Source organism: Ambystoma mexicanum, chromosome 4p, assembly GCF_040938575.1.
Source record: "Ambystoma mexicanum isolate Mex_15411 chromosome 4p, UKY_AmexF1_1, whole genome shotgun sequence".
Taxonomy (NCBI): Eukaryota; Metazoa; Chordata; class Amphibia; order Caudata; family Ambystomatidae; genus Ambystoma; species Ambystoma mexicanum.
Window position 1 is genome coordinate 742,403,757 of NC_090927.1, and position 17,423 is coordinate 742,421,179.

Here is a 17,423-nt window from a genome sequence, read left to right on the forward strand (position 1 = left end):
TATTCATCTACAATTATCTTAATGGAATCATTCAGTGAGATAATGTTGCACTGTCCGACATCCTCCTGTTGCTCCATATGCTTTGTGAGGTTGAGTAGCTCTTTTAAGATACCCTCAGTGTTCTCATCAGTTGTTGCAGGGTTTGCCGTCAGTTGGCCTGCAGCCTTCATTGTCGCTGCAATGCTACCTGTCTCTTTTGTCCCCCCTTGGAGATAAAGATCAGGAGCTGGTTTGGCTGGTTGCACTGTTAGTTGTTTTATTGTGCGTAAGAAAGCTCGTGAACCCGTCTGTTTAGTTGTAATATGTTTTTTTTTCTTTTGTTGCTTTTCATTTTGAGTTTTCACGAGGTTCTTACTTGGTGCAAATATTTGGAAGATCTCACCACCAGCTTGCTCTGCAGGTTTCCTTGTGTGGCTTACAATAGTGGGTTGCAGTATGGAGAAGTTGTCAATTCCACCATTTGGAGGTTGCACCTATCTGGTAGCTGCAGGAATAGTGAGTGTAGTTGCAGTCTTTGCAATACTTCCAGGGCTAGCTTCTGGGTGTTTCTGTTGTTGCTGTGCCGCTTGCACCCAAACCATAACGCTAGTCATCAATCTGATTTTCTCCTCTCGATCTCCTCTCGCAATTTCAAACAGTCCTTGTTGCCATGTCAATGATTGATCAGCTTTAGAGTCCAGTCTTTTTTTGATTGTATTTATGAAGTTCTCCGTGTATACCTGCTTTGAATGGATTAGAGCTAGTAGAGTCGCTTGATCGCGAATAGTGTCTTTGATATTTTCGTGTAATTTGAGAAAGGGAATCATGGATTGTGAAACAACTGCTATTAACATGTTTTGCAGGTCCATCATTGGGCCTCATTACAACCTGTCAGGTTTGGACCGCGGTGGTTCCGTGACGGCAGTAACTAAGTCTCCGTGTCTGCAAGCTTGCAGAAAGACCGTCCGATTACGTGCTGTCGGTCGCGCGCACCACAAGGATGCGGAAACTTTGTTACCGCCATCACGGAAAAAGCCACGGAAATGGACATAGCGCTGCCACAAGTAGCGCAAAAATCGTGTCCGCCTCCGTCGCCACGGACACGGAACCGGAAATACCATGATTGCCAAAACAGGAAACAGAGAGGCGGCCATCATATAAAGAACAATCCATTGCGATCCAGAGTCAGCACAAGCAGAATCCACACTGTAAGAAGGCAAAAGGGACCACCAGCATGTCTGCTAGGATTCCAGCTCAGAGGCAGCACCAACAGCGCTTTAGTGAGGCGGAGTTAACTGTTCTGGTGGAGCATATAGTGGAGCATGCAGAGATGCTGTTCAGTGCCGATCAACGGCGTGCCACACAGCAGCGGAGGAAGGAAGTGTGGAGGACCCCCTTCCCCACTGAGGCCGCAAGCATGGGAGGAGCATTGCAGCAGTGTCCTCCACCTTGAGGGCATCCATGGGATCGTGGAGGCTGAGGCAGGAGTGAGCCCACCTGCAGATGCTGGTAAGTGGTGAAACATGAATGCCACATGAGAATATGTTGATGGTATGACTGGGCAAAAGGACCCATTAACAACCCACCCCTCCCACCCCAAGCAGTGCATGACTGGGTCAAAGGACCCATTAACAACCCCCGCCCAAGCAGTGCATGACTGGGCCAAAGGACCCATTAACAACCCCCCCCCCCCCCCCCAAGCAGTGCATGACTGGGCCAAAGGACCCGTTAAGAACCCCCCCCCCAAGCAGTGCATGACTGGGCCAAAGGACCCATTAACAACCCCCCTCTCCTCCAAGCAGTACATGACTGGGCCAAAGTACACATTAACACCCTCCCCCCCCAAGCAGTGCATGACTGGGCCAAAGGACCCATTAACAACCCTCCCCCCCAAGCAGTGCATGACTGGGCCAAAGGACCCATCATGATCCGTATGGCAACCAGTATCACAACAATGCATACCCCCAACAATCAGATGCATGTAACTAACACTATTGAATGATCAACCTGTATGATGCACCCATCAGCCACCACCACAACTCTAATTGCATGTCCTCTGTGTCCCCACAGCCGTGTCAAGTGACAGTGATACTGCACAACAGGCCAGGCAATCTGCACCGGCACTTGTCCAAGCCACCGCCCCTGCACAAGAGGATGCTGCCAGCAGTTCGACATCTCTGCCCCCACTACCAACTGCAACAAATGTGCTGGCCACCACCACCAACATCCCCAGCGTCTCCACGCTGCCTGAGTTAACACAGGTGCCACGGGAACCCATCGTGCCCACCCAAACCAACACAGAAGGCAGCTGCACTGCAGAGGAGGCGGCCTGTAGTGACAACAGTGCCCCGGCAGAGCACTCTGATACTGGGCCACAGGGGGAGATGCCCACATTTGATGACCTGGGATCCTTCCATCAGCTGGAGTTTAGTCCCACATCACTCCGAAGTCCCATGAGGTCACCCACCCCATCTATGGCAGAGCTTAATTCCCGGATGCAGCGGATGGAGGAGCAGCAGGCTACCCTCACCCAGCTGGTGGAGAGGCAGCTCGAGGAATCTAGGCTGCAGAGGGAGTGCTACAGCACGTCAGTGCGTCGCCTATCAAGGTCCATTGGACGCTTTGCCAGCACTATTGTCACCCTGGCACGCCATGTGCGAGAGGGTAATGACAACACCTCCAGGCTCATAGAGTCCATGTTGATTGGGCAACAGGCAAATATTGCACGTATGCCATTTATACCTGATTCTGTGCCATCCAATACCACCACCCCATCCAGCTCCACTACTGCCAGTCCAAGGAGGCGCTCGAGTCGGCTAACGGGGCTCTCGGGCAAGGATTCACAGGCACAGAAGCGCACACGGAAGTGATGGCATGTGTGTGGGGCACTGCAGGACACACGTTGACTTGAAGGGTGTGAGGGGTGGGTACGTTTGAGTGCTGGGGAAGGTTGTTTTGGGTGTTTGAACATTGGGGCCTGGGTGGGGGTGGGTACGTCTGGGTGGTGGGTGGGCACTGGTGTACAGCTTCCCTAACCATTGCACCTCCTTCCCTGTTGTTAATTCATCAATATATCATCATTTGAAATCAAAACATACATGTGTGGACATCTATCATTTCATTTGCAGTACAACAAATCATTTATTGTCATCACCATGTCCATGCATTGCTGTGAATGTGCTGTGTCTCAAAAGTGAATGCGAATCAGTTCATCCCGTGCTCTTTGGCCATCAAGTGGACCCCCAGGGGGAGGTGGTGCCATCCCATCCCCATCCCCATCTCCATCCCCATCTTCTTCATCTGCGTCTGGGGACATTGTGATGTTCCTGCGCAGGCAGAGATTGCGCATCATGGCACATACAAGCGTGATTCTGCCCGTCTTCACTGGGCTGTACAGCAGTGATCCGCCAGATCTGCTCAAACAGCGGAACTAGGCCTTCAGCAGTCCGAATGTCCTCTCAATCATTCCACGTGTGCTGACATGTGCCCTATTGTACGCCTCTTCATGCCTGTTCCTTGGTCTCCACACAGGTGTCATCATCCATGGCGTGAGTGCATATCCAGCATCACCTACATGGGATGTAGATGGGGGGGCATGTCAGTGTTTGTTGTATCATGTCTTCATCTGATGCTGTGCTATTTTGTATCATTGTTCATTCATGCATGTGTGCCGTGCAGTGGTTGGAAGTGTTTATCGGCCATCACAGTGGATGTAGCCAAATGGATATTGACCTACACATTTACGTGCATGTGTACTCTGCCCTGCTGGTGACATTTGATTGTGAGTATGGCATAGTGCAGTGATGTGCACACATGGCAGAGTGACTCCACTGTAATGAAGTAGTTAATGCAGGGCGTCTCATTTACAGGCATCATGTGCATTGGGAGGGCAGTGTTCCATTTGTGGGTGGGTGTTTGCAGTGGCACAAGGTGTATGGGACAGTGACAGTATCGGCTGTGTGTGTCATGTGGCAGGGTGTGTACGGGCACACTGTGTTGACCTGTCATGTCTTCCTTTGTGATGTTTGGGATCCGCTGTCTATTTGGTTGATGGCAGGGGGGGTGATGCATGTGCACTCACAGCGGCACACTCACATTGCTCATTGGCCTGGAGACACATACACCACTTCAACAGGGTCGGAGCATTGTCAGCTTTACTCACCTAATAGCCATGTGTTTTGTCCAGCATAGCGTTCCATGTACCATGGCAACGTGGAATTCCACAGTACCATTGAGTCATGGGTTGAGCCTGGGAAACGTGCGCAGCAGTGTGTAATCAGTAGCGTGGCATCACATACCATCTGTACATTCAATGAGTGATACTGTTTCCTATTGCGGAACACCATCTCAATTGCACGTGGTACTGTCAGCTCAATGTGGGTGCAGTCAACTGCACCTATGCAATTTGGCATGCCTGCTATGGCATGGAAGGCCAACTTGGTAGCAATGACCTCGGGGAGGGTACGGGTTAGGGCTATGTGTTCCGACACATCGCGCAACAGGGCAGCCAGTACCTGTACCAGGATTTTTGAAAAACAGGGTTGTGATATGCCGCGCAGCTCACCGACCGTGTGTTGATAGGTGCCAGTGCCAAGGAAATACAGCACAGACACAACCTTCAGGAGGGGGGGGATGGCAGTGGGGGTGTCTATGTGGCTGCTGATGTTGTCCTCAATCATGGCAGTGATGTACAGGATTGTTGGACGGTCCAGCCGGTATAGTGTGTGGATCTGTCCTGGGGTAAGGTTCCAGGGTGAGGCCCTGATGCGTGGTATTGCAGGCTGCCTGCGGGGTTGTGCCGGCTGGACAATGGGATTTGCCATAGGCGCAGGGTTGGCTGGTTGGCGCATGCGCCTCCTCCGCCTCCGCCTCCTCCTCTGCACCATTACTGCCATCATGTGCAGTGCTGCCTGTTGGTTGAGTAGGCCCAGTCCAAGTGCTACTAGAGCTGATGCCTGCATGGTTTTGTGTTGTGTTGGGCGGGGTGCGGCCCTTTTGTAGGCTCCCAGTGTGCTGCTGGGTCCAGCTGGGCTGATTTGGTGCACCTGTGCCCTGATTCAGTTCAGCAGGCACTGTTTAACGTCATGTTCGCGTTGGCGGCGGTACCGTCACCGTGATCACGGTTTTAACGCCATTTTTCTAGCGGTGTTTCCGTGTCCGCGCTCGTTGTGATGCTCGCAGTGTTTCGTATTGCCGGTAACGGAGGGGTTTCCGTGCAGGTGGACTTTATGGGACCCTTAACTCTGCGGTGGTGGTTGGGGGAGGTGCTATTTCCGGGGCCGCGGGTCACGATTGGGCGGATGCGGAGAAGGTGCCGGTATGGTTATACCGGCAGCGTTAATTCCGGACCGGAGCACTTGTAATGAGGCCCATTGTCTTTGGAATTCTTGGCTGGTTTTCTTCATTGTGCTCTGGGTTCGCAGGCTGCAGGGTTTTGGTATCATAGTTCTTCTTTACCTTTATTGCATTCAGGTTCTGGTTTTCGGGTTGAACCGGAGGTGTATAGAAGGACTCTTCAAAGTCATAAGTAAATTGATTAGGTAAGCTTTCCTTATCAGAATTTGGCTTTGTTTCCTGTCGTTTCCTTTGTTGCTTCATAATCGTGCTTGGCAGGATATGATTCACCAGCGGCATGAAAGTAAATTCCTGTAATTTCCTTTGTTGATTCATAGTCGTGGTTAACGGAATATGATTCACCAGCGGGGTGGAGGTGGATTCAGGGAATCTTGACATTGAGATATCGCCAAATATTTCTTATCGTTTTTCGACACTGTTCATTTTAGATTCATTCTCAGTGATGTCAAGTGATAGCCTGACAGCTGTGGGGTTCCTACTAGGTGAATGATGGTTAGCATAATCTTTACTCTGAGCTGTGAGGGCATGGGTTTGGAGCCATTTTAGCTTTGCGAGTCTCGCCTGTTCCTTTTTTGAAATGTTCGTTAGTGAAGTTCGCATTGACTGGTTGTGAGGTATGGTTGCAGTCAGTTCTTGCTTGGAAATTTCTGAAGGATATTGCTTTACTCCACATTCTGGATGCATTGGGCTTTTGTGCTCCAAGCCAAGAGTTTCTGGATTATAGGTGCCTGGGGGTTGTGTGGTTCACCTTGGGGTGTGTCTCCCCTATTTGTGTCATTTCTTTTGCCTCTTGCAATTCCGGTTGTTGTTCTGGGGAAGAGCCTGCGCAGTCCTCTCTTGAAGGGGGTATACACGGGTAGGACTGGCTCTTCTCAGGGTTTGTTCTTTGCTGATTCTCGTCTGTCATCACATGTCTTTAGCGTCTTCATGTGTATTCTCTGTGCTGCTTTCCTTATTGCAACAAGCGTTCGCCAGATGCAAGTTAGGTTCGGATGTCGCATGTTGAGCAACTTTCGTCGGCCTCGGTTGGTGACTAAGAATGGCCGTCTCACTTGCGGGGTTATTCATTGTTCCTTGTTCCCAAAGCTCAGTGACAGGATCTTGGACTTGCTCCAGTCGTCGGTTAGCCATAGGGTTGGTGTCCACTTCCGACAGGGGAGCTGCATTGTGCTGCACGCAGCGTTCAAACTCCTCCTCCTTAGTTGTTTCAAGTGGTGGTCCTCTTTTTTTGTGCATGGTTTTGTTCCAGTGTTAGCTGTTTCAGCTCGTTCACGGTAGTAGCAGAACGTCCTCAGCTTGCTACGAAGACTTGTTTTAGGTCCCGTAAGTGTCTTTTATGGACTTAGACTTCGTGCTGCCAGGCATTTTCTAACAGTTCCATGCCGAGCCCTTGCCGTCTAACGAAAAAGGGCTGTAACGTCGTGCTAAGGAAGATCGCTGGTGAGCAGGATCAAAGGGCTAATCCCAGCAGTCTCCTGCAAGCCGCTCTGGGTTGGCGTGTCTTATAACAATGGCGATCAAAGGGTGGTTTCCCTGCAGTCTCTTGCACGCCAAATATTTTCTGCACTAGATGAAGGTGCAGACGAGCAGTTCTGCTGAGAGCGATGATCGAAAAGGGATATGATAATGCCTACTGTTGCCCGGAACACCCGTGGCAGCTGCAGTCACTAGGTAGCTTTCAACAATCTCTCATGTTCCAGATGCTTAACGTAGTGGGAGAGATTTAAACGGGTGCTTATAGTGCGTACGATAATCAGGGAGAGGAGAGAGAGGTTGCACAGAGAAAAGTGTTGCTCACCTTGGTTTCACCTAAATTCATTGGTTGGAGACCGTCTCATCAGTCAGCCTGCAAGGGGTGGTTCAGGCTGAGTTGTGTTCACCGTTGTTCGTAGCACCTCAGGAATAACTATGTCAGGAAATGTTTGCCGGGATTATCTTAGTTCCGGTATGTAGAATGCTACGGACAGGGGGCGTAGGGATTTACACCACGCCACAAGCACCAGCAAAGTCTCTCGAAATGCTCAATGCTCAGAGCCGGGCCACAGACCCAAAGACTCTGCGTCCGCGGAATGGATAGGTTTTATACTGATGCAGGCTGGATGCAGGCGGGATGAATAATAGCAGTAGAAAGAGGACAGGATACACAATAACGCTGATGGCAGATTCAGTGAGTAGAAACGCAGCAGTTGCAGACCCAAAGACTCTGCGTCTGACTCCACCATTCATTTTCAAGTATGATCGTTTCTGAAGTATTCAGAAACAAATTCACAAGTCCTTCACTTACCCCAGTTAATATTCACCAGCTATAGTAATAACGTTTTATTAGAAAATGGTTGAAAATTTTCCATCAACAACATGGTATGCACTCAGTGAGGTAGCAATATCAACGAGAGGAGTCTGCAGCAAATGACAAGCTAGACAAATAGTAAAACATACTGATCCTTAAATAAAAATGTAATGTATGTATATATTTTTTTATTGCCACACATGTCTTTCCTTGCTAACAAAAAAGGTAATATTCTGAATCCAGCTGTCACATGTTGGTGCAGTTGCAGTCCTCCTGCATTTCAAAATGTGTTTTTTGCTGCAGGCACCATTCCACATATCACATGAATGACACCTTATTTTTAATCTGATGATTGTTCTCCAAGATTCTTGGCATACGTTTCATGGTGAGTTCCATGTGCTGAAGCATTTCAGTATGTAGATTTTCACATGTCCAGGACATATGGACCTAGGAATGCCTATCTTCATTTCATGGTTAGTACCTTGGGTTTATTCATCAACACTGATGACCAATAAAGTCAGTGGTTGATGCTTTCAACCCAGATAGTTGGCCAAACTCTACAGTAAGGGTATGGGTTGCATAATAAGACCATGGGACCGTCTGCCTATCTTGAAATCTTTGACAAGTTTTCCCCAATCTGGATACTCCGGATGTCATCATGTCTCTGAATTCCTTCATGCAGTGGTTTTCTGGATGAATTGATTGGAAAAGGCCTGGTTTCATGCATTGCCATAATGAACAAGTATCTGATAGAATTCCGTGAACTAAACGTGTCCTTTGGCATCACTATACAAGGCCGCAAAAAGTTTTGGAAAGATAACTGCAAAATTACATTTCTGAAGGAAAAGACAAGTAGCACAAGCGCCCTTTTTAGCATCAATAATCAGCACTGGCAGCGATCTGGGGCGAAATCTGTTTAGGCATGTCACAAAAATCAGCTCTCTGATATTGTCATATCTAGTTCTCTTTACAAAAAAAACTTTTAATGCCTGTGTATCAATTTCAACATCATCTCTTCAAATCTAAATGCAGAGAGCTTGCTCGATAGTTGTAACGCCTAGAAGGGGCACCTCTCGATCAAATCAACAACCCCCCGCCCCCATGATCACGTTGTTGCCAGTCCAGTAAATGCCTCAAGGAATTTGGGGCAGACCTCCCCATTCTCACAGATTGTGCTGCTAAAAAGCATATTCTGCATATAATTGACCCACTCTCCCTTTTTATAACATGCAGTACCTCACAGACTCTAAAACATTCTTAAAATGTAGTTTAACTTCGGTTTCTTCTTCACATTTTACCTTTTTCTAGAGTCATTTTGTCCCTTTGCACTGGTTGTGAGGCTGTACCTCACAGATTCTAAAACACTGAAAAACAGTGATTTTGAATTGCGTTAATCATTCATTAATTTTGAACATTTCTCTTGAGGACATTTTCTTAAAATGTGGTTCAACTTTGGTTTCTTCTTCACATGTTACCTTTTTCTAGAGTCCTTTTGCCCCTTAGCACTGGTAGCTGGGCTGCCATATAGTACAACGTTCTTCAAAATAGCTAGCTTTTACTTTTTTTATATTTAGCTGTACTGCCTGAGCCTGCTTTTTCCATTCTACTCATGAGCCTACCTGTTCTTAGAATTCTGATCTATGTGTGTTATGCAGTTAGAAGTTATATGGTGATGTGAATTGTAGCCAGCTGAGCATATGTAAAACCACTGGAAGCACAGACTGTTGCTATAGCGCCCTCGTGATGCACCTAAGATAACTGATGTTCAAGTGAGAGACAATTCTTCAAAATGTCAACGCTTAAAATGCAATGCTTATGTTTGTAATTGTGAGAGTGTTTGTTGGCCAGCATGTTCATATTTTTGCCAAGTCCTAAACATCTCCTTGCATTTATGTCTTACATCAGTTTCCGGGCACACTTCGGTAGCAGTTGCCAAACTTCATGGTCAACAAGCTGGAGGCGGAAGTCTCACGAGGCCGATGACAGTGACTGAGTTATGGGATGTCTGCTGTTCCCTCATGCCCAAAGTGCCCAGGGGATGGAGTCGGGTAAGTTCCCGACATACTCAAGATGAAGACCTCCTGCGCCCATGTGCCTATTAACATTTACAGCACGAGGCACACCATGGTCCTCCACACCTTTACTTCGAAAAAAGAAAAGTACATTTTCTGTGTAAAGACAGAGCTCCAATATGACTCATAATTCAATGTTGGCTTGTATTTATCAAAGCGATTTCTGGATATGTATGTTGGCACACACTAGATGTGTGGTTGCTAATAGTACAAATGGCATACACATACCAATATATCTGCTGTGTGAGGGGGAGTAGGCAAGACCTACAAAACCGTCTTTGGTGACAAGCGTCTGCCAGTGTGCACTAATCATCAGCCCACAATCATACCCAAAAGCACGCCATTGTCCCCATGAAAATGTGTCTAGGTAGGTCCATCCTAAAAGTGTTGTTATTTATGTCCTGTACCTGTAAAGAACTCAAGTAAAACACAAAAGTGATGAGGGCTTCATTATACATTTCTCAAAGTTAAACATTGTGTACTGTTACGAAGGGTGTTACTTGTTTCTGTCCCTTAACGGTGCCTTAATGTAAGAACTCATGCATTCATGGGAGACAACAATGGGATACTCGTCCCCTAAAATGCTCAGATCGATGAAGTTTCAGAAATGTACAGGGCTGCACTGCACCTTGTCGCCCTGTCCGAGGATATGGAAGGACACATTGGTTCTGAGAAGCAAGCATTACTCTTCATTGGACACTCCCACTCGATACAGTAAAGAAATCTATTCAGGCGTGGCTTGTTTTTCTTGAGAAACACCTAGGCATCCTGACACTTTCCAATCGAAACCCTCCTCTGCACAGTCCTTATCTTTGAAAATGTCTAACCTGCAGGTAGGGGCCTGGGAAAAATGTTAACCACACTTGCACAGCGACGGGTGGCACCACTGCAAGGGTGTCATCGCTGGCTCTGCCCTAAAGGATGGTGCCAAGGGTATAAGTAGCACAGCCCTCCCAGACGCCAACTGCTCCTTTGTTCCGAGAACGCAGTTTGCGGTACTACGAAAGAACTTCAAAGCTGTGGGGCACAAAATAGATTATGGTAATGCTACATTGCTGGCACAGCCCAAATATCACATTAACCGGTTGCAAGTTCTACAGAATTCTGCCGCGAGGCTGGTAACTAATTCTTCCGAATCGGCTCATGCCTCCCCACTGCTTAGAAAATTGCATTGGCTTCCAGATGGTTGCCGAATTAAATGTAAGACCCAGTGCCTGGTACATCGGGTCTACTATGGCAAAGTTGCCATATATCTCCAGGTAGAGCTTTCCAAATACAAACCACCCCGTGTAATGCATTCTGCGGACAGCCTCCTTTTGACTTTACCCTGATGTCAAAAGAGTGCGTTGGGGGAAGGGGGGCCTTTTCAGTGGCAGCGCCAAAACTTTGGAATATGCTCCCGATGCTGTCTAGCCTTTATCATTAAAAACCTTCTTGTGTCATCCAGTGTGTAGCTTTCAGGTTGCCTACTCTGGTTTTTCATACTCTTTTATTTCTCATGTTTGTTTGCTTAGAGCCAGGATGCCCTATGTGTCACAGTCCCACTACCATACCATAGCAAGTTCATCAAATTCTTTGAATTATTTCTTGTATTTATATCTGCTAAAATGAGTAAAACACCCTGGAGTTTCAAGGGTTGCAGAAAGTGTCACAAGACTGTGTTCATCACCGCTGCATATGGTGTCTGGTGCCCAGCATGACAGCAAGAATTCAAAGGCTTACCGGGGCATGAGATTAAAGGCTAGGCGTCCCCAGAACAATGGTTCCTGGTCTCTCAGGAGAAGGCAAAAAAGACCAGCCTAGCCCGAGACGCTCAAGGGGCTCCTTGGAGCTGCAGCAAACACGCTCTTGCAAGGAAGCAGCACAGATCTGTGTCCTTCTACCAATTCAAGGATGCAGCATGGAAAAAGATCCTATTCCGGGGAGTGCTTCCCGATTCTCAAAACTCAGCCGCTTGGGCAAGTCTGTGAAAGAGTGGTGGGCTGTTTTCCCACTGAAGACAAACCTAACAGGTCAGTTGTCGCGGTGCCAGGATACTTGGAGTCCTTCCTCTGGGTGAGATATTGGCAATGTTAGTAGAAATGTTTTAACAGCTGGCGGTGCCGCCTTCTACTGTGCCTGCATAGCAGCTCAGATCCAGAGACTCTGGGGCATCAGCAGTTTAGTGTGCTCCTGATGACGCAGCAAGAGAATCAGCCACTCTTGTTGTTCACCTGTTTGTTAGAGTCTCCTTCACTGGCTCAGTAGAATCGAAAGTGGTGCCGGTGGAGGTTGACATGGTGCCACCTACAGCACCCTGTAAGATGCCTGAGATGGCATGGAGTCCCATGGACTTTGGGGTGGAGAATGCAGCCGTAGAGTTGTGTAGGAAAGTGGATGCCTTATTAAGCAACGATGATGATTATGGCAATGTAGACTGGGAAGATCATTACGGAGAGACCTACAGGATGCCAGCCAACTCTAATGAGACTGCTCCAAAATCCGAAAGTGTTGCTGGGACCCACTGTAGAATTCATCTCATATACAAGTGTCATGAGAGGAACGGTCAGCGCATTGGATATCCAGGTGTTGCACACTGTGGTTCAGGGTGATCAGGATGCTCTTACTGATGTAATGTACGAGGACCAGATGTTCCTCCCTATTGGTGAGAGCTTCTGCGATCCTATTAAATATTATGAATATTTGGGAGAGAATGATGTCAGTTCCTGCACTTAATAAGAACATCTAAAGAAAAGTACAGACATGTTAGGGAAGACCCCTCCTATCTATTTGAAGACCCAGCAGGAAATTCCCTGATGATTAATGTGGACATTTCTAGGGGAGCCCTAATGCCTTGCTGGCTCTGCCTCTAGATAGAGAGTAGAAGCGGATTGATGCTATGGCCAAGAACATGTTCACCTCTGTGCCTTTGGCTTGTGGTCTGTCAGTCTGACCGCTGCTCTGGGTCGTTACCAATTTGCCCTGTGGCAGGTTGTGGAAAAGTCAATTGACAGAAAGCAGTGACGTAGTGGTATCGGGGTTTGAGGCCTCCAACCATATAATTTAGGCTGGCTTAATGCAGGATAGATATAGTGACCGGAGGGATAGCGACATCAGTGAGGTTGAGACGCAATGAATAGTTACGCCGAGCTCTAGAGCTAAGTGCGTACCATTCACTTTTACTCCTTATAGCAGGCAAATACTGCCAACAAACACGCTGGGAGGGAAAATACATTTATTAAAATTAGGAAACAACTACGACACCGGAGCTAGCCTCCAGCTTTCCCTTACACAGCGCTACACAGTATTTCCAGATCAGTGGAAGCAGGAAACCTGTGTCCCAGGCAGTGCTTGAAACTTATTCCAACCTGATCTGTATAGGACTTTAAGATAAAGATGCATCTTTTCATTTGTATGAATTACTTAGTGCAAAGATGTATTGACTACAAAAAGATATGCATAAAACATATATGCTTGCTGCCCTGAAAAAATACCCCCACTGGGAATGGGAATTACTTTTGTGCAGTAGCACTTTTTTGGGAGCGTCTATGCGCAGAATGGAATTACCATGACAAATCATCTTGGACCCAAATAAGCAGACAGGCTCAAAGAATATGACAAAATACTACTTTATTATCAGTTCAATAAAGTAGGTAAACCTAGCGAATAATGAATTTTAGTCCACACACTCTCAGTTACATTTCAAGTACACAAAGGCTTTATACCTCGATGTGCCTCAGCTATGACGTCATCATACGTGGCAAATAATAAACCAGATGGAGGAATTGGTTAGGGGCTCATATCTACTTATAGTCCCTATAATTGCCCCTTGTCTGAAAGGCATGCCTTGAACTTCCCTCTAACGATGTGTAGTACAGATTATCGCAGTGGATTAGCTTCTGCAACAATGTATACTCAATGTTGCGTAGGGCCTTGGATTGGTTGACCTTCTCTCCCAACCTTGGACATTCGGTTCATTAGCAGCACGTAAGCAAAGCAGAGAACAGCGTCAGACTACTGCCCACTTGCCCAATTAGGCTACCGTCTCTCATCAGCCAAGCCTTCAGCCAGGGCTTTTCCTCTGTACTTGACATTGCTGGAGGTTTTCTTCTCTGGAACTTTAATGGTAGTTAAGGTACATCGTTATCTTGACCCAGGGCTTATGAATAGGCCTTGTTTTCTGGTCTTGCACCACGTGTGAAGAGACCATGATTTTGTCCATTTCATCTTCTATTTAGTGCTTATTCGATTCAATTATGTTGAGTGTCATTACTCTCTTCAGCCTCTGGAGACTTGGTTGCTCCATCTCACATATGCTTTTCTGCATCTTCAGTTGTGAATACTTGGCATTCACAAATGTTCGCTCATTTACTTAATCTTAGAGAAATATGTCCTGCATACATTCCTCGTTGATTTCCTTTGTACCATTCAGTAGCTTCAATAGCTTCTCCCTGTGCCATCCTTGATCTCTTGCCAACAGCTATTCTTTGTTCATGCACAAATGTGTATTTCCAGCTTCTGTCAGCTCTGCAACCCTGATCTCTTTCCTTTGAGCTCTTTGCTTACTATCACCGAGAGCCGGCGTCCATCTTTTCAACATAGCCGCTTTACCTGTGTTATATTTTCTACTGCAGCAAGCTTCTATATGGCTCATCTACCTTGCGTTTCTGCATATATACATTCACTACTCATCTGGTTATCTATCGTCTTTGTATATATGGTTTCTTTGCACTTGTATGTATGCTTACTCTTTTTTCTTCAATCACATCTTTGTTATTTAAGTATTCTTATATCGTTTCAGTGGGTCATTGTAACTTCTCCTTATGACATCACTTTGCACCTGTCAGGTTCTCTTTACATCTCCTCGATATTCAATGGTGTCTGCAAATCTCCTGCTACCACTTCAGTTTGAGGGTACATTTGATACAGTTGTCTGAGTGCATAACGTCTCTCATACACTTGATGCAGTATTGGAATAATACCAGGTGTAATACACAGTGTCTTCCTGTTGCTCATCCAATAGGTTGGAGGTGAGGAGGTGGGATCTATCGGGGATGGGCACGTCTGCTCTTCTACACAACACTGGTGGGGGGCAGTCTGGGGCACTTAGTTGAGAAGAGTGGGGGCTGTTGCCACAAACCAGTGGGTCCTGCTAATTGCGGAAAAAGATTTCAGCCTCTCTTGATGCTTCCCCCAGAGTGCACTCTGCAGCAACAAACATCGGTGGAAGTAGATCAAATGGTCCAAAAAGGGCCACAGAATGTGTGCCTGACTGAGAACACTGCACCGGGTTCTACTCCAGATATTTTCCAATCCGCAAAAGGTAACCAACACATTCAAGGCCCATTTTAGGTCTACTGTAAGGGGAATAGATAGTGTCCTGGGACCTCCAGGGTGCTTATTTTAATGTGCCTATCCTACCCTGGCAGGCAAGGTAATTTTTATTTATGGTCCCAGGCCTGCATAAGCAGATCAGGGAGTTGGACTTCAGCCTGCCATTAGCCCAAAAGCTCTTTGCTGAGGTGATGACTGTCATAGCATCCCATTTGCTGCAAGCAGGTGTCGAGGTATTCTCCTACCTCAAGGATTGGCTGGTGAAATAGGCAAATAGTGCAGTCGGAAAGGGTGTTTCTTTCCCTACATTAGACCAAGGGGATGCTGCATGTTCTGGCATTCTCTTTAAACCTCAAGAAGTCACATCTGACCCCTACGATGTAGCTGCAGGTCATACAGGCAGTGCTGGACACAACACTAAGGAGGGCCTTCCTGCCTTTCAAAGGGTTTCAGACCTAGTGACACTGGACGGGGGTCATTCTTGCAGCTCGGCTTTGCTTTAGGAGGCTCTAGTTGGGTGGTAGGTTCAGTTGAAATCAGGTGACTGGGTCCTTGGAAGCCAAGCTACCGTTGAGCGCTGGTTTGGTGCGTGATTTGAGTTTGTGGTAAAGAGGGGAATGCTGTGGTCAGTGAACTATTCACACATTCTGTCTTTCAGACACAGGTCATTACAGATGTCTTTGGGGGCTGCATATAGACAATACGACTGCTATGCATCATGTGAACAGGTGCAGTGGATTGGGCTGCCTCAGGTAGTGGAGGGAGGCGTAGGCCTTGTGGATATAGTTGATTGCCAGTGGCATCTCAATCCAGGCTTTATATCTAACTCAGGAGAGCACTATGGGGGGCAGATACTCTCAACAGGAGGGAGTAGGTGTCACATCGGATGTCTGTAACCCAGTCATGGGTGGACCACGTGTTTGAAATGTGGGTCTTGTCGCTTGTGGAACTATTTGCAACTCATGTAAACAGGAAACACCCATTGTTTTGCTCCGAGAGGTGCCCAAGAGGGTGGGTTGGTTGATGCCAGGCTAGCCCCGCAGAATTTTCGGAAAATGTACATGTTCTCTCCAATTCCCCTGCTTCAGATGGTCCACAGTAGATTCAGGTCCTACCAGGGACATTGACTTTGGTGGCTCTAATGCTGCCACGAAGAGTCTTGTACACTGATTTACACAAACTGAGCAGCGGTGTGTATTGGAGGATCGTGTCTTTACTGGATCTCTCACTTCAGGAAGTGGACAGGGTCTTCAATTTAGACGTGAAGATTATTAGGACTAATGGTGTTTCGTCCCTCACCTGATACACACTGCTCACTTGGTGAGAATAAAAAGGGTGATTGGGATTTGCATGAAAGACACATGGATGTTCGAGATAGGAATTCACTTAAGATGGTTGCTTTGATGAGAAGACATGGGCAATAGCCTATTCTCATAGTAATTAGGTAATAACCTTCAAAGAATTAATCACACGGGACACAGTGTTTTATTGTGATCTTACAGCGCCATTTATTAAAGTCATGGAATATGCAGTAAATGGATAACAGTCAATCAAGTAACTGATGTAGAGATACAACAAAAACTATTTTGTTCTTTCTCATTCTGGGGCCGATTCATGGAACAACTGTGCGCCGAATTCGGTGGCGCAAGCGTGAAAAATACAGCACACGTGTGCGAATTGCACGCAAACGATTCATAGAAGTCTGTGTGCGTGTTTTTCCTGGGAGCTGCGGCAAATCCGCGCCTACCTCACAGTCAACTCTGCATAGTTTTGCTAAGTGTTACTGCGTAGACTCGGATGCACATCTGAAGCCTTGTTTGGCAGGGCTGTCGTGCAGCACATCTTTGGGTGAGATCTGCCTTAATTTGTGATCGGCACTACTAGCATAATCTTTCGAAGAATAGGAATCTGCGCAGGAGGCAATATCCATTGGAAAAGGTTGCATACTTCACAGGTAATGTTGGTTCTCATGGAATGGATACAATGATTCCTCTGCAAGTTGTTCTCTGCCGCCATCTTCCCCTCTATCCTCTCAGGATGCCCCCACTCCTTCTGTGGAGGGATGTATCTGGAGAACTATTGGGCTTACAGTAGGCAGTGCCTTTTACACCCTAGGCACTGTAACTTCTTGTGGCGGCTTTAAGGGTGCCACAACTATGGCACTGCGGGTATGAGTGGTGCCAACTGGTGCCGTTCAAGTGTGATTCAAAATGTTCTGAGGTCTCAGACTGCAGGTTGGACATTTCAAGGATAAGGAATCTGAAGTGACGACAGTGTATCCACAAGAGCCCGTATCATCCTACAGATAACTAATGTGTGGTTCTTTGTTGCTGGTTGGTTTAAAAATGTTCTCATTTGACAATGCTGACCTGTGAGTATCAGTGCATGTTTCAGTGCAGTGTGGGTAAATAAACTCT

General features: G+C 47.0%; 1 protein-coding gene across 1 annotated transcript in view; it reads left to right on the top strand.

Annotated features, from left to right (window-relative positions):
- The window catches only part of LOC138452855 (uncharacterized), a 1,928,742-nt gene that overhangs the window by 1,834,798 nt on the left and 76,521 nt on the right, over nt 1-17,423 (top strand). The window contains exon 103 of the mRNA XM_069605205.1: nt 9,527-9,669. Coding sequence (XP_069461306.1) covers nt 9,527-9,669 — 143 coding nt within the window. The remainder of the gene's footprint in view (nt 1-9,526; nt 9,670-17,423) is intronic.